Source organism: Cinclus cinclus, chromosome 5 (assembly GCF_963662255.1).
Source record: "Cinclus cinclus chromosome 5, bCinCin1.1, whole genome shotgun sequence".
In the NCBI taxonomy this organism is placed as follows: domain Eukaryota; kingdom Metazoa; phylum Chordata; class Aves; order Passeriformes; family Cinclidae; genus Cinclus; species Cinclus cinclus.
Window position 1 is genome coordinate 56,220,020 of NC_085050.1, and position 23,646 is coordinate 56,243,665.

Below are 23,646 nucleotides of genomic sequence, written 5' to 3' on the forward strand. Positions count from 1 at the left end.
GGGCACTGGGACCCTGCGGTGTTGGAGCCGGGGGCTCCCGCGGGCCGGTCCTGCCTCCCCTTGGCCATCCCCAGGGCGGCAGGGACCGTGGGCAGCTCGGCTGGAGCACAAACACTGCCTCTCTTCGCACGCTCGTCACGAGTTAGTGGAAAGCTGCGACAGCCCGGATGCCTTCCTAGACATCTATTCCTCCTACTCAGCCTCTGGCAAAGAAGAGAAGATAACAGGCAGCGCTTCTCTCTCTGTGTGGGTGGAGGAAGAGAAAGGACTACTGATAATGCATTTGTCTGAGGGACGCCGATTCTGGGTTTTAATTACTATTTCAGTGGTTTCAGTGTAGCACGGGGTTGTATTGCTGCCAGAGGACTCTCTTGGTAGCTTTAGTGCAGTGCTTTGTAAATCCCGTGTTTTAGCTTTTTAGTAAAATACTTTCTCAGTTGTGATGCATGCGATGAATCCATTCAGGAAAACTCAGTTTTCAAAAGAATGATATGGACTGTGTGTAAAATGCTGGACTAATGGAAATGCAGCGCTTTTTGTTTCCTCCAGTCCTGAGTTGTAATGGCATTTTCTTACAACAAGCGAACGTTTGTCATTTATGAGAGGTTTTGGTTTATGTGGTTTTGGTTTTCAGGCAGGTCTGTTGGTTTGTTTTTTTGAGTTGCTGGTGTTTATTTAAGTTGGGTTTTTTCCTCTGGACGAGAGGTGGAGTATCATCAAATCACAGGGGTAAATCTTGCATTCAGCACATGAACAGAACTGTCCTTTGGGAGAAATGATGCCTTCATAGGCAAGGCAGGTGCTTATATCAATGGAACCGTCTTCCAATCAGAACTGCATTACTGGCAACCTCTCCATAAGATTCTGTGGAAATAGGATATCTGTTTGGTATAGCTATACAATTTGGGGTTATAAGTAACATAATTTTAAAGTAATTGTGATCCTATTCAGTTAGAATATTTTCTCCCCTCTCTGGGATAAAACATTGAAAAAAACCTTACTGAAAGTGTGTACTGTCTTTTTTTTTCTTTTTTTTTTTTTTTCTTTTTTTTTTCTTTTTTTTTTCCCTCTAGAGCTGTGTGAAGAAAGTCTTCAGCCATGGATGTGTTCATGAAAGGGCTTTCCAAGGCAAAGGAGGGAGTCGTAGCAGCAGCAGAAAAAACCAAGCAGGGTGTGGCAGAGGCAGCAGGAAAGACGAAAGAAGGAGTCCTCTATGTGGGTAGGTGGGCAGCAGAGAGCACGCTGCTGATCGGTGCACCCAGATATTCACAACTGGATCCTCATCAACCTATTCTTCAAAAAATATATAGAATTGCTCATAGGAGACCATTGCAGAAGAAATGTGAGGAAAGTTGTGTTTTCCTGAGCTCTGGTTCTTTGAAGCCTTACAGTACAGGTTGTTGATTGGCACTCCATGCAGGAAGTTTGCCAGGTCAAGGCTGAAGGGGTGGTTGGTACAGAAAATAGGAAAAAATGAAAAAGCTGGAGGTGAGGTTTGCTTCACAGCATTCTACAGAGCATGTGGGGCTTGAGTAGGATTTTGAGAGAAGACTCTTGAGAGGTTAACTCAGGAGCTGAGTATTAGACCTACTGACTGCCTGGTACGTTAACATTTTGTATGGCAAAGTGTTATCTTTTGAAATCAATTTTGTGTTCTGTAATTCTGTAATAATTCCTATTGCAAATTCATGGCAGGTATTTTCCATGACTTCTCAAGGAAGAGTCTCTACAGGTAATGAGGTAGGGCAGGTAGACTCCAAGGGAGTAAAGCAGTTGTTATTGTCCTGTTCTTGGCCACACAAGTCTCGCATAGAGCCTGCGATAAAATTCTTTTCAAATCCCTGGCTCCTACTTTCATGCAGGATAGTCATCTTCATTTAGCAAGTATTGGGCTTTAGAGGAGTGCCTTGCAAATGCTGTCATGAAAAATTCATAGGAAAAACAATCTGCCCAGACTATATGAGTAAGTAATTATTTATTTAAAAAAATGATTATGGGTCTGTTTCTCTTATTCATCAAATAAAGCTAGCTTATAAAAGAATGGAGTGGGGGAAGATACCCTTGCCTGTAGGTTGTTTCTGATCTGCTGATTTTGAGCAGATTGGTTCTGTAATGGGCACTGTGTGTACTAAGGGAGATGTGCACACATAACAGAGAGAAGTGAAACAGAGCTGAAGACCAGAGGTATTTCTTTTCAGTGGGAGTACTTAGGTCTCTGTTATTCCAGTGCCTTTTTTGGATTCCCTCTACTGTTGCAGGCAAGTGCCAGTTTGTAAGAAATTATTTCTGCTCCATATAGTGTGGACTACTCATTTGGAATATACTTCCCTCCCTTTTAAGCCACAGTAAAGCTCAGTGCTCTTGCCAACAGGGATGGCAGTCATTTTGAGTACTAATTGTAAGATGAATCTATTTTAAAATGAGCATCTGCTCATTTTCAACGTATCAAAATAGATGTTCTTCTACTGTATATTCTGCTTCATGTTGGAATTATTTTCCAGAGGTAGGATTTTCTTTTATCTTGTTTTCTTCTGGTCCTGGCCATGTTTCTGGGGTCATCGATTTCTTTGTTTTAGAAACCAGCTTTATGTGCTAAATTAATTCTTGTGTCTGACCTGTTCACCGGACTATAATAACATTTGAACCTAGTTCTGTTCCCAAAGGCAACAGATTTCCTGTTGTCTTCAGAGATGCTTTTGCAATTGAACTTTGGAGGGTGGGCTTGCTATTTTTTTCGAGCATTTCAAGAAATTACTGGGGTCAGCAGAGCCCTGAGCTGTGATAGGGACCTGAGCATGTGGCTATAGTAATGGTGGAGGATCCTTCTCCCACCAGGTGTCTCCTTTTCGGAAGGCAAGGGCTATGTGTGCAGTTTGTAGTGCAGGCAAAAGAAGCTTTGGTTGAAAGCTGTCTCTGGAAGCTCTGGCAACTTGTGTCCAGTTATGTGTTTGTCCATACGGGCAGGGTGCTTCAAACAGGGAAAGGGGGAACTGGATGTTTCTCTGTCTACTTCTCGAGCACGCAGCAGAGGTGTGTGCATCATTAGCAAAGGCCAGTGTGATAATCTTGTGTTCTGCAGGCTGATAATGATTGCAGTGCAAAAGGTGGTGAAGCCCCTTTATCAGCAGAGGAGAGAGGAGCAGCACAGTTCATTAGAGATCCTGAACGCTTCTCACACCCTTTTTCTATAGTTGGGTTTTTGGATTTGTGATTCACAGCCAGATTATACTGTGAAAGCTGCTTGACATCTTGCAAAAAAGAACCTAACAACACTGGGCTGAGTGGGACCTGTTAATCATTTTCAGTTTCATAACATTCAGCCTCCAATTGCTGCTGGAGACTTAGGAGATCTGGACCAAAGACTGCATCTTCTTAAGTGATGTGGTTTCCCACTGAAATCAGTTCAATTTAAGTAAATGTGGAAAATATCTAGACCTTTCTCTCCAGGCTGTTAACTACATTAACTATTATGTGAAAAACTATAACCTAATTCTACCTGGTAAGAGTGCTGTTACAACAGCTGCTGCTTGGGATTAAATGTGGCCGTTGTAATTATTTTATTCTTGTTTTGGTTTTAGCATTTTTTTTGGCACAAGGAAAATGTCTCCTGGCAAAGGGAGAAACTTAGCGCTATGTAGGAGAGCAGTGCATTGGAGGATTTACTGAGAGTTTTTTTTCACCTGTCCGTGCTGTATCTTCCCTCAGTCCACTGTCTGGCCTCCTTTTAGGTACCCAAGATCCCTTCAATACAGTCTACAATGTGTTTTCATGCTTTCAATTTTGGGGGCTTTTTTTCCCCCTTTAATTTCTCTGCCAATGGGCTTTCAGCATTGGCCAGCTGAAATTGGTGGTTCACTCTTAACTCATTCAAGCACAGCATCAAGACCTTTCTTGATGTCAAACAATGGCCTGGTCCTTGTTTAGAAAGGACTGAGGCTCAGTAGTTATGTGTGTGCTGCAAATGTAAAACTGCATTTTTCTGTGTCCTTCAAGAGCTGGTAGTGTGAAGCAGAGAGGAAGTGAATGGCAGTACTTAATCCCCACTTGCTTTGAAACCAGGAACTGAGTGAGAAGGATGTGCTCACACGCACTTGGTGATGCGGTGCTCAAGATGAGCTTCATGTGTGCTTCCAGGGAGCTGAAGTTTTTACTCAGTTGACTCTTGAGTGCATGTTCAGTGCTCAGGAATGGAAGTTTCCATTCTGATTGTTTTTGGTGTGTCATAAGCTTGCAGAACAAAGGAATAGTTTATTAGTAGCAGGGTGGCTGACAGTTGTTTACTATTCCCTGTGCTGGCACATAACCTTAGAGTGGAACAGAACAGTCATGACCTATTTGGCAAAGCCATCCAAATTCCTCCACTTCCTTTTCATAGAGTTTTATATTTTCCTTTGGTAGTAGAAAAGTCAGCAGACTAGTTGAGGGACTCAAGGTTGGTCTGGTGGAATAACGGGCTTCAGGACTTGGAAGCAAGTGTTTTTGCTAAGTGTTGATTGCACCTTTGTCTAATTTGGGCTTATATCTCCCAGTCTGTAACGGCTCTGACTAAGCAGTGTGAATAGTCCATTGGTCTCACAAATAGTCCAGAAATGAGTGTATTTGCCAACTGCTGGTACACTCCTTCCTTCTGGCACAATGACAGCAATGATAATAAATCGTGATGAGACTCTATGGTATTCTTTATAATTAAAAGAAAAAAAGGCAAAAATGCTGTTTAGTGTTCTCCCTCCCCTCACACAGATGTCTATTGTATAGCTAGGGAAAGTAGCATTACCATATGCTATTATTGCTTCTTGGTTTACATTAAAGTCAGGTTCCTTGGTCTTTACATTACCCCTACTCTGATTCCTCTGTTCCTCTTGTTATGCAGGGTACAGCGAGCAAGACTGTTGGTATTTTGGGAATGCCAGGATGAAAGACAGCTAGTTTCTCCTGGAAACAATGTGGACAATCAGCTTTCCTTAATAGCCAGACAGGAGTCGTCCTACTGAATTCAACTGTTGTTATTTATAGGCCTATTCTGGCAGATCCTAGTATGCTTCTAGATGCTGCTGTAGCTGGGATGGCAGGAACAGCTACTTGCATGCAAGTGTGCAGCAGTGGGGCAAGTGCTCTTGAGCTCTAACATATGTTGTAGGGTCTGAAACACCAACCAGCTGGTTGTTTGCCAATTAATGGATCTGGCTATACATACTGCTGTTCCATATGGGTCTGTGAGCTGGTCTTTTTAAAAGTCTGTCTTCCACTAAAGAAACCAGCATTTCTATGTGAGTTGTGGTTATAGCAGTGTTGTGTGTGGGCAAGTGAGGTAAAAATCGACTTGGAATAGGTCCCTCTGGAGATGCATGCATTGCACGAATCCTCAGGGAGTTCTGTCATACCATCCATCCCTTTCTGGCATTAGGGAGCTGAGTACTTGCTAATTCACAGATTTCCATGTCTTTAATGGCTTGGCTTGCAAACAGTTAGTTCAATAACATGAACGAGATATTGGCCAGGTCTAACGATGCCTTTAAAAGTACGCGCTTAATATTATGTGTTCCAATAGGCACACTGTAAGCCTGCAGTGGTGTTTAGTTGCTAGAAGTCAGTAGAACTGACTACTTGAATTCATCTGCTTGAATTCCAGGATGTGCTTTGCTTCTTCAGGTCTCGTGGTGGTTCAAAATTGAGAACCCAAGTCCTAAAACAAGTCCTCAGGCATGAACACTTAGCATATTATGAAGCTTCTGATTGTTCAGTGGTAAATATTTTTCAGTGGGAGAAAGCAAACTTATTTTTAAAGAGAAAATTGGAATAAAGGGGGAAAAGGCTTTTCAACTGTTTGATCTCATCATTAGCTAAAGGAACATTTCACTTTACTTGAGGCAGTATTTTTTCCCTTGTATTTATCATGGTTTAATTTTCTACTCTTGTTCATACGTAAGAGTGCCTTTTCAATCACCTAATCAGTCTGATAGTGCTGGAACTATATGGCTAAAGTTCCATAAATTTGCAGTAGTAACAAATAGGACCTATTGAATGAGTTTATATTTTTTCTGTGTTTAATTGTATAATTGTAAAGAATTTTGAGCAAAGAGTTAATGTCTAATATTTTTCTGCTTATGCATTTTCTTCTGTTATGTTAGAAGTGTAAAGTTAGAGTTATAAATTATAATGTCTCAAATACTGAATGACAGCAAAAAAATTGCGTTACAAGTAAGGTCATTTCTGTGTTGGTAAGAAAGAAAATGTCACCCTGTCTCTGGCAGTCTAGGTAAGATGATTAACTAGGAGCCATAAACTCTGTTAATTGCACGTTAAGAATCATAGTCCACGGATGGATACTCATCCCTGAAATGTAGCCAAATTATGGAACTTGACAAGGGCAAGTACAGGGCTGGTAAGGAAAAAGACACCCAGTTATGCTTTGAAGAGCAGTATGTGCTAATTTGTTTCTCTTCCCCTTGAAGAGACAGGTGATTACTCCTTTTCTCACAGCATAGTGAAAATCATGGGTTTTTTGCATGGGTGTTGCAGAAATCAGTTTGGTCTTCAGTGTGGCAGAATTACATTGCTTACACAGGTCTTGTGTTATGCCTCAGTCTAGCACAAGTTCCAGGTTGCTTCCTGCAAATCATCATGCCCGTGTTAGGGCGTGGGTTGGGCTCGATGAGCTCTTCCAACCTGGTCATTCTGTGATTATGTGATATGTGAGTTTTGACAACGAGGACAGTGGATGCAGCAGAACGTGTGTGTGACCTGGGGGGCATTTTAATGTTGAAATCCTATCTACTACTTAAAGTTGTTCTTTTGGATTACTTGATATCCAGATTTTGCTAGCACTTCCATCTCCCCATGAATTTAACCTCTAGGCTTTGCAGTGGTTCAGTAGTGATTGTCAAGCCCTGCAAGCTGGGATCTGGCAAAGATGAAATTCTAAGGATCTTCTATAGACAGTAGCTCAGAACTTCTACAAATGATCCTCGTTAGGATAGTTAACGTGGTTTCTGTGTATGGTCAACTGTGTGAGTTTGCCAAGTGGGTGGCCTAGCACAGCTATTTGGAAAATGGTAAGGAAGTCAGTGTGTACTGCAGAAGTGTTCCCAGTATTATTCACCTTTCCACAGTCAATACCCATCCATGTAGTTGTTCTTTACTGATGGTTTTGCCTCTTCCATTAGACTGAATTTGTTTTTCTTTTCATAACCTTGGGCAATAGTGTATGCAAGGGTATGCTGTCTACATATTATTCCCTCTTCATCATCTGTCTGGTCTTTACCAGTACTTAATAATATGCATTTTCAAAGTAATATTTTTCTTTGTTTAGGATCCAGGACCAAGGAAGGAGTTGTTCATGGTGTTACAACAGGTAAGAGAATTATCTATTGATTTCAGCTTCTTTCCTGTATGAGATGAACCTTTCATTTAGCTGTTAAAAATTCTGGTTTTTTGAGAGTACTACAGATTATGAAAAGTGGAAAAGCATAGGAAAATTGAGAGATCTGATTAGATGGGAAGACTGAATGGAAATGGCTTACAGGAGAGAAAAAATTCAGTGTTTTGGTTTGGATTTGTCACAGTTAGGAGTGTTTTGAAATGTTTGGAAGTCTGATATCTACAAAGTGCAGAAAAGCCTTAGTTGACCATAGGGCATTGAATAAAATGTGCAATTTTCAGCTGGAAAATGTGGGAGTTCTAGAGATGTGAAGAGAATGCATGGTGAAGAAATTTAAGTTGTTTTTCTCCTAACAAATTCAGGAACAAGATAATAGAAAAGGATTTCTTTTTTTCTCAGTGTTCAGCCAGTGTATCATTCAGCTCAAGTGTCAGTGTGTCATTGTGCTCTCCTAAACCAAGGCAAAGGATTAACAGTGGTAGGTAAACAAATGTTGGTACTTAATACACAACCCACACAAATGGTTGAGAAGTCAGTCAAGAGTATTTCTAGTAACAAAACAGAACAGAATATCTACTATAGTCCTTCGGAGTTTAGCCTCAGGCTGAGCATGTGTGCTGTTGTTAGGAGATTTGAAATCTCAGATCGTTAGACCTCAATTAAGAGAAATATTCAGAGGGATCATTACTATGACCAGTAGAGGATTGCAGTAGAATGAGATTTGGGGCACATGGCTCCAATATACTCAGAGATGTGGGAGCAGCAATTGACAGCTCTGGGAAGCAAGTTAATAGAGGTGACATTCACCAAGCTGGGAAGTGGTAGAATCAAAGTCAAGGGCATTTGCACACATATGAAACACACTGAAGCCACACTGGGATTCTAGTGACCTGGCTCAGTTGGGGACTTCTCTTCCCCATCCTGAAAAAAACTACGGAGCTCAAATGCTGTACCTCTCTTTATGTGATGGCAGTATGTTTAGTTAGGCAGAAAATTTTCAGTGGGTGAATAGAGTTTTTAATGGGTTTGAAAATACGTTTAACTTTCTTCTGGAAGGTGCAAAACAGACTGTAAAGCCAAACATAGGGGGAAAACACCTGTTATGTGCTTTGCCTGTAAATAGAAAATTTGAAAAAGCTACTATTGATTTTAGGCAAAACAGTAGCTGCTCCTCACACTTTAGGAAACAGGTAAATGTAAAATGCCAGAAGTTAGGAATATTGGGTTCTGTGCCACAGTTTGCTTCCTTCTGGCCTTTTAAGCTGTTTGAGATGAGTTTGGCTGTTGACTGAAAATGGAAAATGAACAGGGAGTGAACAGTTTGAAATTTGGCAGTGAGATGACTTCAGGCAAAATCTAAATATCATGGCTCCCAAAATGAAATAGTATGGACTTGCTACTGTAAGAACAGAGAAACTGCTTGGACACATTTTAAGAAAAAAAAATAGCAAGCCTATAAATAGTTCTTCTGGGAAGAAGAGAAGGTAGATAAAAACAAATTTGTGTATAGTGATTCTGTGGGGACAGATATGCTAGTGAAGTTACAGTAGAAATCAAATAATTTAAATCAATGCTGTTAAAGTTGATGTGACAAAAATGCCTTTTAAGTCGCTTGTAAAGATCTACTTGACTCTTTTCATATGTCTGGGAGTTCACAAGTTGTGCTGTTCTTATGATATTAACTCCCCAGTGTTATATTTTATCATGTGAAACCTGAGGTGAAATAAATGCTTTACGTAAATAAAAATGGTTTGAGATGTTGGAGACAGTCAGATACAAACTGGAATCAGAGATCAAAATGAATGCTCACAGTTTTGCAGTCAGTCTTAATGTCTGAGTTCAAAAATCTTGATAGTTTTGAACAAGTTTTTATTTAGCCCCCATGCTGGTAGAATGACTGTGAAATGACACACCTTAAAGGGCTAAAAAACCTAATTCTTCAGTCAGTTAATTTCCAAACCCAGAACTACTGGACAAAGGGATTTCTTGCTTTAAATGTGACCTGATTGTACCAGATTTAGTGACAGCAGGACACTCTGGAATGAGGATTCCAGGCTGCGATTCACAGGAATATGGTGAGTGTGTTATTTGTCATGTCAGCCTTACTCTGAACTTCTGAAGATAAAGCAGCTTTGCTCATTGGTTTTATGGGGTGAATACTTGTGTTTAGACTTGCCTTCCTAATTAAAATGTCTCCTGGCCTTTGACTGTAAATGCATAATTCACCTATCTTACTTATCTCCCAGAAATAAATGGCATCAAAGATGAAATATTTACAGTCTGTCTCCTGATATTCTAAATAAAGCAGTATTTGTAAATAAGTCAGGGCAAAAAGGCTCTTGGTCCTTCAGTCATGTGAGTGAATGCGCAATATTGATAGCAGTAAACCACAGACACGTGTTTTGCTTAATTCTTTTATGTGATCATTGTCATTCTTTTTAACATTCTTAGTCATCGGTATTCCTGCTCTTTAACTCCATCGGGTATCTTATAGAAAATTTCATAAATTGAAGAGCCACCATATTTATGGCATCTTTGTAAATGAATTCTTCAAGTACTTAAACTGTTTTGAAAAAAATACTCAAAAGTATACTTGGTAGAATTAGATTAAGTTTATTAATTCAGACAAATTCTGTTGTCTGAATTTACTTTTCTTCTTCAATGTTGAAAGTAACTAGTTATTATTTTGAATTGATCCAGAGATTTTACATTGATATTGTATGCTACCCAGTTGTCTTTAATAAGTAGTGAAAAGACAACTTCAATGCTAGTAATTTTTGCACACTGCTGTAGTCAGTATTGGAACCTAAACTCAAAGTTAGTCTTGGTGTGGTCATTGTACACTGTCCCAGGCTCATTTAATGGAATGGACAGTCTCTGCATAGGCAAAAGAAGTAATCAAGCCATAGCACAGCAAAGCTTTGCAGAAGCTGATTTACTGTGATTCTCAACACTGTGATGCAAAGCAGATATCAATTTTACAAAGACTTAATGGCTTAAGATCATTAAGCAACCTGGTATTCAGATAAATTTAATAAGCTGGAATCAACCCCCCGCATTCTGAACTGATTTGTTTGTGCACACTTAGTGCTTTTCCCATTACCACTTAGTGTAAGCAATAAAATTCATGAGACTGGAAACCTATTTTGGTTTTTCTTCTCTTGTTGTGAGGTTTTGACCCCAAAAAGGTCCTCAGAGCTGGAGGGTCACCGGGCTGGAGCTCATTATCAGAGTCACTCTGGTAACGACGTAGATGTTTAGTTATTCCCTAGAGACTGGAGGGAAGATTCTCTTCTTACTATGATTGCTTTTGCTAATCTGTGCTATTTATATAGCTTTCTGAATTTATCTTCATGACTCTGATTTCTGAAGCAGTGTGTGAGAGATCTTCCATAGTAATTTCTGTGTCAGCTTTATTATGTGATGTCTGTGTGCTGGTTTTAACTGGGATGAAGGTAATTTTCTTCATAGTACCTGGCATGGGGCTGTCTGGGCTTTATGCTGGAACCAGTGTTGATAACACAGGGATGTTGTAGTTATTGCTGAGCAGGGCTACAAATCAAGGCATTTCCTGCTTCTCACCTCACCCCTCCAGTGAGGAGGCTGGGGGTTCACAAGGAATTGGGGCAAGATATGGCTGGGACACCTGACCCCTGTTGAGTGAAGGATATTCCACACCATATGGCATCATACTGAGCAGTAAAACTATGGGGAAGGTTGGTGGGGGTCATCTGCCTGGGGACTGGCTGGGCATCAGTTGGTGGTGAACAATTGTTTTAATTTGCATCACCTGTGGGATTTATAATTGTTATTTTCCTTTTTATTGCCTTTTTTATCACTAATGTTTTATTTTAGTTGAACCGTACTTAACCCAGGAGTTTTCTTGCTTTTACCCTTCTAATGCTCTTCCTCCCCATCCTGCTTGGGGAAGAAGTGAACGAGCAATTTTGTGCTGCTTAGCTGCCACCTGGGGTTAAACCATGGCTGTGTGAAATAGAAGCCATCTTGAGTATATTGCTTTTGTTACTACTTTTATCAGTATCTTGTTGTTGTGGCAGTAACAGTGTTAGTGGCCTGATTGTTTTCTTTTTCATTTGATTTTGTGTTTACTAAGCCTTTCCTAGGATCATATGTTTCTGGGAGGAGGAAATGTACTTCAGACAGTGCCTTCCCAAAATATAGTAGTAGTGGGAACAGCAGCCACTGGATAGTTGCTCTTGGTAGATGGCTGTACTTGCCATGACAACATAGTCTAAGAAATGTGGGCATAATAATGGCATTGAGAATCCGGTGGTTTATACTGCAGCATCCACAGTGCTGCATCCACAAGTCCACTCTCTTTCTTGGTATTTTGAGGTGCAGTTGCTTTAAGAGCTTGAGATAACAAAACTAATTGTGCCTGTGACAATCAACACAGTACAGCTGTGCTTTATCATTTTATCAGAAAGGATGAATCTGCTCAAGGTCAGCTGAGCCCTTGTCAGCATTGAGCCTATTGAATTTGTCCTTTACATGTTCTGCCATTCAATGTTTTTCTGGAAAGGGGAGTCTTCAAAACAATGTGTGTCACAGCCACACGAAAAAAAATAACAGAATGAAAGGACCGTGAATTATAGAATCATAGAATGGTTTGGGCTGGAAAAGACCTTAAAGATTTTCGGATTCTAACCCTCTTACCTGGGCAGAAATGCCTTCTGCTGGACCAGGTTGCTTGTGGCCCCCTGGCCATGAGCACTTGCAGGGATTGGGCATCCACAACTTCTCTGGGCAACTTGTTCTACTGCCTCACCACATTCACAGTAAAGAATTTCTTCTGTATCTAAACTTACTCTCTTTTAGTTTGAAGTCATCTACTCCTGCCCTGTCCCAACATGATCCTGTAAAAATCCCTCTCCACCTTTCTTGTAGGGTTTTAGGGACTGGAAGGCCTCAGTTAGGATCACACCAGCTCTCTGTCCTCATAGGAGGGGTGCTCCATCCCTCTGGTCATCTTGGTGGTGTCCCCTGGACTCACTCCATCAGATCCCTGTCCTTCCTGTGCTGGGACCCCAGAGCTGATGCAGCACTGCAGGTGGGGTCTCAGCAAAGCAGAGGGGCAGGATCCCCTCCCTTGACTTGCTGGTTATGCTGCTTTGGATGCAGCTCAGGATATCTCCCATAAAATGAAGAGAGAGTGGAAAACCAAAAATCAGTATTGAAATGTACCTGAAATGTATCTTGTAATATTTTTTTTTTATTTGAAATATTTATTGGAAAATTTGGTCTTTGAATCTACTTTTATAAGAAGTTACTTTATTTTTTAGGTTTTTTTTAGAATTCTTCTTGCCATTTGGAACAACATGGATTAATTTCTACTTCATAAAGTTATTCAGTTTCTCTCTGAAAGATTTCAAGCACAATCAGGTCTCACTAGGCTTTGCAAGATAGTGTTACTGAGACACACATCTTAAGATATATGTTTGCAAGAACTAGTGGAAATCTTCCTATATAAATTTCATGCATCTAAATTTCATGAATCTAAAGTTTTTTGTCATCTGTATCTGGTAATAATCAAATGGAGCATCTTAACAGATGTCTTTTTGCACTTCCAAAAAGCATTAAGTCAAATCTTCCCTGAGGGCAACATTTGCTTTTCAGCAAAAGCCACTTTTGATTATTTTTTTTTTCCTGAAAAGAGCATGGCAGTGGAGTAGTGGATGTATGCAATGGAATTTCTCATGAGCTTTTAGATTATTAGCATGTATAGTGTTGGAGATACTGTAAACAAGCTTTTTCTGTTTCTAATTTCAGATGATGTGTAGCCTGTTGTTCTACTATATAATGAAAGCTCCTGGTCGTAATAGAGATAATACTGAATTAGTTACTAACTTTTCCATTTAAATTAACTAGAATGAGCATTAAATTTTCTGCCTCCATTTTCAGTGAGCAGATATTTATATTTTGGGTTTTTAATAAAAATTGCTTATTAGTCATATTGTTTAGTGTTTTAGCTTTTTCCAAATTTTTGCTGTTTAATATCAATCACAGTAATGCATGCTGCCTGCCTTGTGATATGGACAACTGATGCTCTTTATGTAAGGAATTAAAGAAATGTAATTTATCCACAGTCCAATTTTCAGATGTGGTTCCCAAAAAAGGACTGAAATGGTGACCTAACTTTCAAGCAGGATCTATCCTATGCTCATAAAGGACGCAGATAAAGCTATGAATACATTTTATGGATCGGATGGGATTTAGCCTGAAGGAAAGTATAGTATTAGTTGGAATGGCAAAAATATATGATGGATGTTTTTGAAAAGCATTCCCTTGTTTAGAGGAGTATGTAGTCCTGTGTGTTTTGCTAAAAATCTGGGTATCTAACTTCGAAGCATGAAGTCATTCCATCCTTTTTCTTAGAGCAGTTTCACGTAGTTTAAGCTGCTGTCAGAAAGGGCCCTTGGGGATGAATGAGCAGAAAAAGCCCAGTGATATTCTGAAAGGTAGAATGGTAACTGCTGATGCATATGTAGGCTAAATGAGTTGTTGTTCCCAGGGGCTTTGAAGTTAGCTATTAATCCAGTTTGCTTTGGCATTCAGTCTTTTTATAAATTAGTATATTATGTATCAGCACTGTGGCGAAAATCTCAAAGGAATCAGCTAAAAGGTTCTGTTTGAAATTCTCTGGTTGAGCATTGATAGATCTGCTTTGTAATGAAATAGATCTTAAAAAATAAAAATAATAATCAAGGTTTTTTGAGTCTAATGCAGAAAATCTTTTCTTCCGTGCCCTGTATCATTCAGCGAGTGTTTGGTGGACTGATTGGAATACATTTCCAAACTAGGATATGTTATGCAGTGAGATGGACATAATAGGAGCACCTCAATAATGACTTTTCTTCCCCAAAGTGCAGTTAGACATGAATGAAAATGTCAGATGCCTTTCACATGAAAGAAATTGAGGCCCAGCTAAGGCTTATTTTTACCTCTACTGCTCCAGTGTTACCAGATGGATAGTTTAATTTCTTAAGATCCACTTGGGGTACAGAAAATGTAATGGCCTTATGGCTTTTCATGATGTTGGGTTGTCAGTGATAAATTCTCTGAAGAACTTACAGCTGCCAGAGGCATAATGTGTTTTTCTATCCTCTCCTCAGTGGCTGAGAAAACCAAAGAGCAGGTGTCTAATGTTGGGGGAGCTGTGGTGACAGGAGTGACGGCGGTGGCACAAAAGACAGTGGAAGGAGCAGGAAACATCGCTGCAGCCACTGGCTTGGTGAAGAAGGATCAGTTGGCCAAACAGGTTTGTTTATTTGCAATCTTTTCCAGGTGAAGAGGTGAGCAATGAGGGGCTCATGAGCTGAGAGGCAGATGGAGTGCTTTCTGTCTCTCAGCTGTACGAATACAGGATGAATTGTGTTATGCCAAACAAACAGCAAAGATGTCTGCTGTTTATAGCTTGTATTTCAAATGACTTGCACGATCTGGGAACTTGAGTATGATTAGGCATGGAACGTTACTATTCTGAAATGTCTTAGTTAATTTGAATCTTGGTTTAAAGTATGTTCTAGTGGTGGTTCTCAACTCAGTAGCCTCTAGTGGAGGCCAGCTGCTCCAGGATAGCTGTATAGTTTTGTGGAACTATAACTGTTTTTTCCCAGCCATTTGGGATTGAAAAGCAATCTGCTAGTCCTGAAAAGTCAAACAGCACAGCTCAGGTTTAACAACACAAGTTGTATCCTCTCTAGTTGCAGAGAGGAGTGTTTGTGTACCAATCCACTGACTGGTTATTATAGACACATTGCATCTTAAATCAAGATCTAGCTGGAGAGTCAGTCTTCCATTAATACAGTGACACTATCTCAAAAATGCCTCCAAATAGCCTCAAGTATTCAGACTCAAGTTTGCTCTAGGTCATCCTATAAAATACTGTATTTTTATTCATACGCTATAGTTCTATTCTTCCACTGACACTAGGTGAAATGTGACCCCAGCTGGCAGGAATGAGGCTTTCCAAAATGCGTATAGTGGTTTTTTGGAGACAAAAATAACCCAGAAGAGACAAATACCTGCTTTTGTGCTCTTTTCTATATGGGCATTTAAGAAATAGACGAAAATAGGATTAGGAAGAATATTTAGTGTTTACACAAAAATATGGCTGTCATGGAATTTAGCATGAAGTTCTATTGTGTATCTTATTTGCAGTTAGTGTCCAGAGGAGCTGTAAAAATTGAATCCTTAAAAACTGGAGTTCTTTTATCCTTATTGAAGTGTAGTCCTGTCTGTCTGACAAAGCCTATTGGTGCTTTACTATGGGGAGCAAAAAAGGATATTACGTTATGGTAGGCATTCATTTCACTGTGGTGGATTGTCTTGAAAACATCTCACAAGCAGTTTTATTTTCTTTCAAATCAATATGCCTAGGGGGTTTTTTTAGTCCTCTTTTATTCAGCTGTAAGTAAAATGTTGCTTTTGATGTGATCATGGACCTTTGTAGAAGCTGTGTGGGAAGCTTTGCAAAATGGAGAATCTAATGAACTGCCAGGGGATACATGAATATGGCATGGTCACAGGAGTCTCTGCCCTTCGCTTCTGGAAAAGCTCTTGCGTAGTTTTATGCTGAGAATATTCTTTTCTGTTCACAGCTCCTGAAACTCTGTGTAATAAGGATCATCACTGCTGTAATGCGCAATTACCCCCTTTGGTATTGACCATAACTAATGCTTTTTTATCTCTATAGAGAGAGACTCCTGTAATTATAAAGTATAAAACAAATGTCTGCTGACTTTAATTTAAATCTGTTCTCTGTATGGTGAAGTTGAAATGTAAGTCATGATGGCTGTAACAGATTAAAATCACATCTGTGAAATGAAAGAACATCCATAATGTACATGCATATTATTCCTATAAATAGCAACATTATTCTGAACTTGTGCTTTGTTCTTTAGATGTGTAAAATCATTCATTTGAGGCTTGATACTGATAATTTTAGACTGAGATTCTCAGTCATCTGTGCAGTATGGCCATGTAGCTGATGAGTATCTGTGGCTCCTCCTGGGCTGCCTCTCATCTGTCTTTTGCTGGTTTTGCAAGGCATGAGTAGCCGTTTTGAAAATGTTAATATCAAAACTGAGTCACGTAAAGTTATTTTAAAACCTAGTGGGTTTGCATTCCTTTGCAGCTTGGAGGCACATGAGATAGATTACCTGGAAAACCCAAGCAAAAAATCTAACAGCTGGGTAGGGCAGGAGTGGCCATCCAGAATAGCAGTGAGACACAGGTCCTTTGAAGGAGGCAGGGCGAGTCTTTGAGGTCACAGAAGGTGCCAACCTGGCATCCAGTCCAAGTGTCAGTGCAACTTTGTGTCCTTTATCTCTGTAAGGTTGTGTGCTAAGGCTGCTTGCCTGTGTGAAAGCTTGCAGTCTTGCATTTGCAAGACTTGGAGCCTTGCAGTCTTGGCATTTTTCTTGTGCCATGATGGAAGCTTGATTTTGACTTTAAGCTTAATTAAAAGCACTGGTTTTGTATGTTTGTTTTTTTTTTGGTGTTTTTTGGGTGGTTTTTTTTTTGTTTGTTTTTGTTTTTTGTTTTTTTACCTGTGGATACAATGATAGTTATGCAGAGGAAATAGGCAGCAAATTCTTGGTACAATTCTTCCCTGAGAAGATTCTCCAAGCTAGCCTAGTGCAGCCTTAAAAACTAGTGTGCTTTGGAGCACAAAGCACAGGCTTAAGCTTAATTGAGGCCAGGCTGAAGGGCTGCTGGGACGCCCCACTGTCACCCACCTGCCCTGCAGCTGGTGTAAACAGGCACTGTGGAGTCATGGCTGAGACAGGGATGACTTGAGAGTGCCCATCTGAGGCTGCCTGGAGGAGCTCTGCTTTGGCAGAAGCTCACTGCTAAACACAGCCAGGGTGGTGGTGGTGGTTAGTAGGCTCAAATTAATTACAAAAGGGCTAATGTACTGCAAGCAGTATTCTACTGAACAACAAAACAAGTCTGTGTTTTATTTGTGTGCAGTGTGTGTTGTAAATTAGTTTTGAAAAAGTAAAAACTATTGATAGTTGCATTTAATGAAGTGATGAGCGTGAATGTTTTATTTACAAGTCAGTCTGAATGTATGGATACAAATGAGTGTGGGTATACCAGCAAGTGAGTATCTAGTGTATAATATTGTGTGGAAACAAAATATGGATTACAAATTTTATTGTCTTCAGATCCATAATTCACTAATTCAAGTTCTTAACCTCATTGAATCAACATAATTTGGTTCCCTAGCATCTCAAGAATAAACAGTTGCCAACTTTTGTGGTTTCCATGCTGAGTAATTTTATTTTTTACTGTTCTAGCACCAAAATTCCCAGTCAAGCTTAAATGTCACAGTTCTTTGGGTACCCTATGATGCTACAGTCATATGGGTTTCACGTGCTGTAGATTTTACTAAAGTAAATAGACAAACTGGTCTTGTCCTTAAGATTTTTCTGTTCTGTATGGATCATGTTTGGTATCCTATGTACTAAATCCTTTTTTTCCCCTAGTGTCTCTTAATTTAACACTTTTGCACTAAATAGCACTGAAAGCACAAAATTACAGTAGCAGCTAACAAGTAGGTAGGTGGTACACTTTCAGAGCAGGTAATACAACTCATTGGTTTAATTATGAAGCTTTCAGTGAACAAGTCTGTCAAGACTGACAATTTAGGCGTTAGGTGTTTTCTTGTATATAAAATATTAATTAACCAGAAGCCCTTGCTAATTGCATTTAATGTGAGAATTAATATAGAAGAGCAAGAGCAATGGCAAATTTGCTCTATCTCCCCTTTCCACTTCCTGCATTTCCTGGCACTCTTAGAATTCAAACAGTGTCATAGCATAAACATTGAGTGTAGCAGAACCCGCAGGTGGAGTATTTCTTGTTTTACTGTTTTCTTTTCTAGAACAGTTAATCTTGTGAACCCCCCAAAATTTTCCACAGACATTATACTTGTTCAGAGCCAAGGTGAATGAATCTGCTTTGGGGGATCACCGTAATCAAATATAGAAATATGTAGAAGCCTTTTTGATCATTCTTAAAGGGAACTTCCATGAGACAGGATGCACTGCTGAGACTAAAGACATGGTTGAAACACCTTTTAATTTTGTTGAGAGCAACTCAGTTTTGATTAAGACACCAAATATCACATTGTATTCCAGTCATCTGTTACTCGTTCATTTGGGAAATCTTACTAGTAGAAGGAATGCAAACCCTGTGAGTGTCTCTGAAAATTAATCTTTCAGTGGCAGAAGCAAGGATATTTTTCTGCTTTATTATGCACCAATTTCTTAAATGTAAGTGATACCACTTCTATCAAATATTTGATTTGTCTTGTTGCAAACTGAGATTGCTGTGTGCTTCGCAAGAAGTTTTGATTACCATCTGTAGTTTAAAAAACCAAAAAAGCTGAATATGAAATCTTGGTTTTGCACTTTACACTTTGATTTTCAAAGCAGAGATCAGTTTAGAAACCCTTCTGTAGAAATCTTAGGGATGAAATCTCACTTCTACTTAGGTTATCTTGGGTATCAGTTCCCAAAATTTGAATACCAACATTGAAGTCTCCAACACTGTTTTAGTGCTCTCCTTGTTACCTGCATACAATAAAAATGCCTAGCTTGGTAACTGAAAAACTTCAACAGGCCTTTTCTTGTTTTGTCTCTTTTTATCTTTTTGATATCTATTTAGTGTATTTTCTTTGCTATAGTGCCATAATACTGACATTCCACATTGAAAATTCCTGAAACTTTTGAAATTAATTGTAATGTACTTCATTCTTGTAAATAAGAATCTAGAAGTAGGTCTAATAATTTCAGAATTTGGATGTAGGTGGAACCATGTATTTTGATAGAATATAAAGATATCCTGTTTTTCTGACCATCTTAATGTTCAGTATACTGTACGGGATGCTTGGCTTGTTGAAGGATCACCTTTCCCCATCTTTCCAGTCTATAGGTTAGTCAATTAGTTTTGAAAAGCTTGGCTAAAAACACAAAGGAAAATCTGTGGAGCGGGGATGTCCAATTTCCTTTTTCAGAATGGGAATTAGAAAGTTTTTTTCACCTTTTGCATTCAATTTTTTGCTATTTGCTGAATGTGTCCCAAAAGGCTAATAGGCCCCAATGAAGAGCAGGATGGTAAGTACAAGTTGCATGAGACTTAAACTATTGTTCTTTAGCTGGAACAAGCAGATCTCCCAGAACATGAAGTATGAGCAAAACATCGCACCTGAATTTCGGCAAGGAACCTTCAGTAAGATTTTGATGTGCCAAATGCAGAAATAGCCTCCACCCAATTAATTTCTGGAGTTAAATATTTCTGTAGATACTGTAGAGCAAGCAGACTTTAGGGGTGCAGCATCTAATTGCCCTCCTCAACTACTTCTTACCCTTCATGGTTCTAGTAAAATCACAGTAGAGAATGGATAGGGTTTGGTTATATATCAATTAAATGTATTAATCTAGAACCCTAGCAGGCCTGCCGGGAAGTTGTAGGTCTAACCCCTTGCACCTGAGGCATGCGGTGCCAGTTTGCCTTGTGTTGTTCAGGGTGAGCCTCAGCTGTGTTTTGTTGTGACACTCATGGCTGGTGTGTAGGAGCAGTTACAGCAGCAGTTAGGAAGCATAAAATGATGTGGGTCGGAAGGGACTTTTAAGATCATCTAGTTCCAATCCCCCTGCCACCAGCAGGAACACCTTCTGCTGGACCAGGTTGCTCAATGCCCCATCAGCCTGGCCCTGCAGGCTTGCATTGTGTGGTTTCTGAGAGTCTTCCTCAAGGAAACCCAAGTGGTTCAGGTGATTTTATAGAAGGCCTGCTCAGATAGTCACAGCTGAACATCAATCAGACAACATTTGCTCTCAGATTTCTGTTTGAATCACAATGTGCAGAGCATATTGTCTGGGGTAGGTTTTCTTTCTCCCTTATTTTATTCTTGATCTATGCATAATGTATGATGACTACTGCAAAACAAAGAGGATATTTAGCAGCTATTAGCAGTGTTTCCTTTTTTAATGTCTGTAGATTGATTGAGAGAAGAAGGGATAGATTTCCCATTAGGGGATCCACACACTCAGGAGCTGATTCACAGAAGACCCTCTTAAGATAAAGCCTTTGTTAGCTGGTTCTTTAAATTCTTGAAGGAAGTGGAACTGTCAGTGAGCTGACATCTCTTTGATTGTAGCATAGCTGGACTGATTGATTCGGTAGAGCTTTTCTTACTGATCTCAGAATTAATGATGGTGTGTTTTACTAAACTATCTGTAACAAATTCATTCTATAAAGCTAATCCATATTCTAGAAACAACAAACTCTGATTTGTTGTGAATTGTAAGGCACCCATAGGCAGCTGACATGAGAATTTTGAATCTGCTTTATGCACACAGTCCGGTCTCCCCCTCAAGACAGCGCACACACTTTTTTGATGGAAAAGCTCATGAATCATCTAGGTTGTACAGAGGTATGAATATCAGTAGTCCTGTGAAATTGTGTTGCAATCCACTATGAATTCTGAGTGTTGGAATGAAAGTGGCTTTGATTTAGTGGTTTGAATTTATTTTGGGCACGCATTACAGTTGCAGTTGACGCCACTTGATGCAATTTAATTAATGCAGTTCTGTTTTCTCTTGGTTTTTTCACATGGGCAAACTTCCCCATATGTAACTCAGTATATGTTGATACTGCCTAATGGCATGGTAAACAACAGTGTGGAGTGTGTGAAACAGACTCCAGTGTTTACAGGAAATTTTGTTTGATGGAATGCGCTAATGATGCTCACAGAAAATACGCTGATTAATAGGAAGGGTACAGAAGTCACAAAGCCAGCAAGGAAATACAGTGTTTTTCTTCCACCTTTCTTTTGTTTCGTAAGATTTTCTTGCCTGTCACTTCCTTCTTGACAGGTATGTGCACATTTTAGTAGCACTTCTGGATGTGAGTAGCTTAATTTCAAATGTCAGTTTGAACACCACTGTTTGAAATATTTAAAATCAGGCTGGGCAATATAGAAATTATTATGCTCAGAAAACAACAATACATGGGGAAAAAATCAGAAGGTGGAAAATGGGTGACTTTAGGTAGAAGTGCTAAGAATTTGTGCATTTGTTGAAGTGCTGGTAGAATTTTGAATAGCAACTTTTGCTTGACCTCCCTGGTTGGCAGAGAGAATGCTTTTCCTATTGTGGGACATGTTGCCAGCATTTTTTCTGAGAGGGCACAATAGTATTTGAAGGAAGACTACATTCTCTCAGTCAAAGAATTTCCTTGCATTCATGTCTGTGACTTAAGCAGAACTTGAGGACAGAAGACTTGTGAGGTATTATCAAATCCTGGATATTGCTGCTCTTCATCAGTTCAGGAGTAAATGTCAGAGTAATATAAAGGTCTTTTGAGTTTTCCTGGTTTCCTAATGGCTTCCATGCTGTGAGAACATTTTAGTGCTGACTGATCTTCAGGGTCTATCTGCTGCCTTCACTACTTCTGGCCATAATGTATTCCTAATTACCTGTGGAGAGATTGAGTTAAGGAGCTTTTGGGTGGCATTATATTGTTCTTTGTTTTCTAGCAATTGCTTAACCTCACATGTCTTTGTGGAGAAATTAAGTACCCCCCCCCCCCCCCCCCCCCCTCTTAAACTGAGTATGCCTATCTCCCTTGGTCTCCAAGAGGAATTGTTTGCCAGCTGACAGAAGGGTAAACACATTCTCCACTAGGAATTGTTGTTGTCATGCTGGTGAGATAATATTTGTAAAATCTACAAATAGAATAATTGTCTTTTTCTTTAAGTTATGTGGGAGATGTAAAAGACATCCCCCATCCTTTACCAAGATTCTGCCTTCTGCATTTATTATAAGTGTTTAGTTATCTGCAGTCTGCTCTGTTTCCTCCCTCTTCTTTACTTTGGTCTCCCTTCCACCTCTTATATCCTCCATCTCCTGTTTCCATGTAACTTACCTAATATGTCTCCACAGCACATTCCAGGCTTCTGTGTTCATACCTACATCTCCCCTGGGTAGGTATGGAATTGAATTATGGAATACTCTCAGGCTAACTATGGGACCAGTTCCATTTCATAGTGTCCCCAGTCTTTCCTATGCATCCATCTATGGGATTTCATGCAGTACTCACAGAATTTTTTTCCTCTTCTAAATAGTTGCCAATCCTATTCTAAATATTCTGGAAGGTGCTACTTGGTGAGAGGAATACTCTTAAGTTCATTTGGGGATGATATATATATATATTCATGTCAACTGTTCCTGTTCTTGCCCACTCTGCATGAAAGATTCAGCAATTTCAGATGGGAAATAGTTTCATATAACCAGTGAGAGTTGGGCATGTGGCCAAGTGGCAATTTTGTGCAACTTAAGGTAAGGGTTTTGCAAGCTTCCAAATATTAGCAGGTTGCTCTAAGTGTCTCCTTAGCATCTTCTGCACGTTTCAGTGCTCCTTTCCTCTGCTGGCCAAGAAGGAGCGTGTAAGCCTTAGAAGGTAAGCTTAAATGTGCTTCATTCTCTGCCTCTTTGGAAGTCATTGTCTCCAGAGGATTTGTGATGGTAGCTGGTTGCTGATGTGGTAAAAGCTAAAGACAGCAGCTGGCAGGTTTTTTTAGCTAACAATGATATTTTATGGTGCTGAAATGACACTTTGGCAAAGCACTGCAGTGTGTGTTTTTCTGTGGGTCTGTTCAGCACAGCACTGCAGTGGGATGTTTAATAGGCATGAGTAGCAAATTGGGGTCTTGGAATGATGTGATGATGAGGGTTGTATTAACTTCAAGAACTGAAATGTGGAGTAAATGCTGCTCTGTGCAGATAGAGATTAATCTGTGTTTTCAGAATGTTAATCCAATGCCATCTCCCTCCCAGAGAAATCCTGTAGGTTAAGAGGGACAGGGAGGATGAAAAAGGTAAGGTGGGATGCTTTATTGGGACTACCTAATTTCTGGCAGTGCTGCTGTTACTCTCAGAAGAAAGGAAGTTTATTTCAGAGTACTGGTGATGATTAGCAAATGATAGTGTCATATGATATACACCATTTTCATAGCTCTTTTAACCATTGATAGAACTTCCTAAAGAATCTGTGGAGTGAGTAATGAGTAGTTTGACATAGCCTGCAGATGTCTGGGACTGTTTGGAAGCTGCTAGGACATTATGAAAGAGATGTTCCATCTTTTCTACAGTAAACTGTTGTTAAACTCTGGCTCTCACCTGTTTTCAACTGTGTTAATTTGTTTGTTAGAGGAAATTAGGTGGCCTGGATAA

General features: G+C 39.7%; 1 protein-coding gene across 1 annotated transcript in view; it reads left to right on the top strand.

Moving 5' to 3' along the window:
* The first annotated feature begins 655 nt into the window (after positions 1-655).
* Positions 656-23,646, top strand: part of SNCA (synuclein alpha) — a 61,024-nt gene continuing 38,033 nt past the window's right edge. Inside the window, exons 1-3 of the mRNA XM_062493845.1 lie at positions 656-1,219; positions 7,310-7,351; positions 14,512-14,657. Of these exons, the coding sequence (XP_062349829.1) occupies positions 1,099-1,219; positions 7,310-7,351; positions 14,512-14,657 (309 nt within the window). The 5' untranslated portion in view covers positions 656-1,098. The remainder of the gene's footprint in view (positions 1,220-7,309; positions 7,352-14,511; positions 14,658-23,646) is intronic.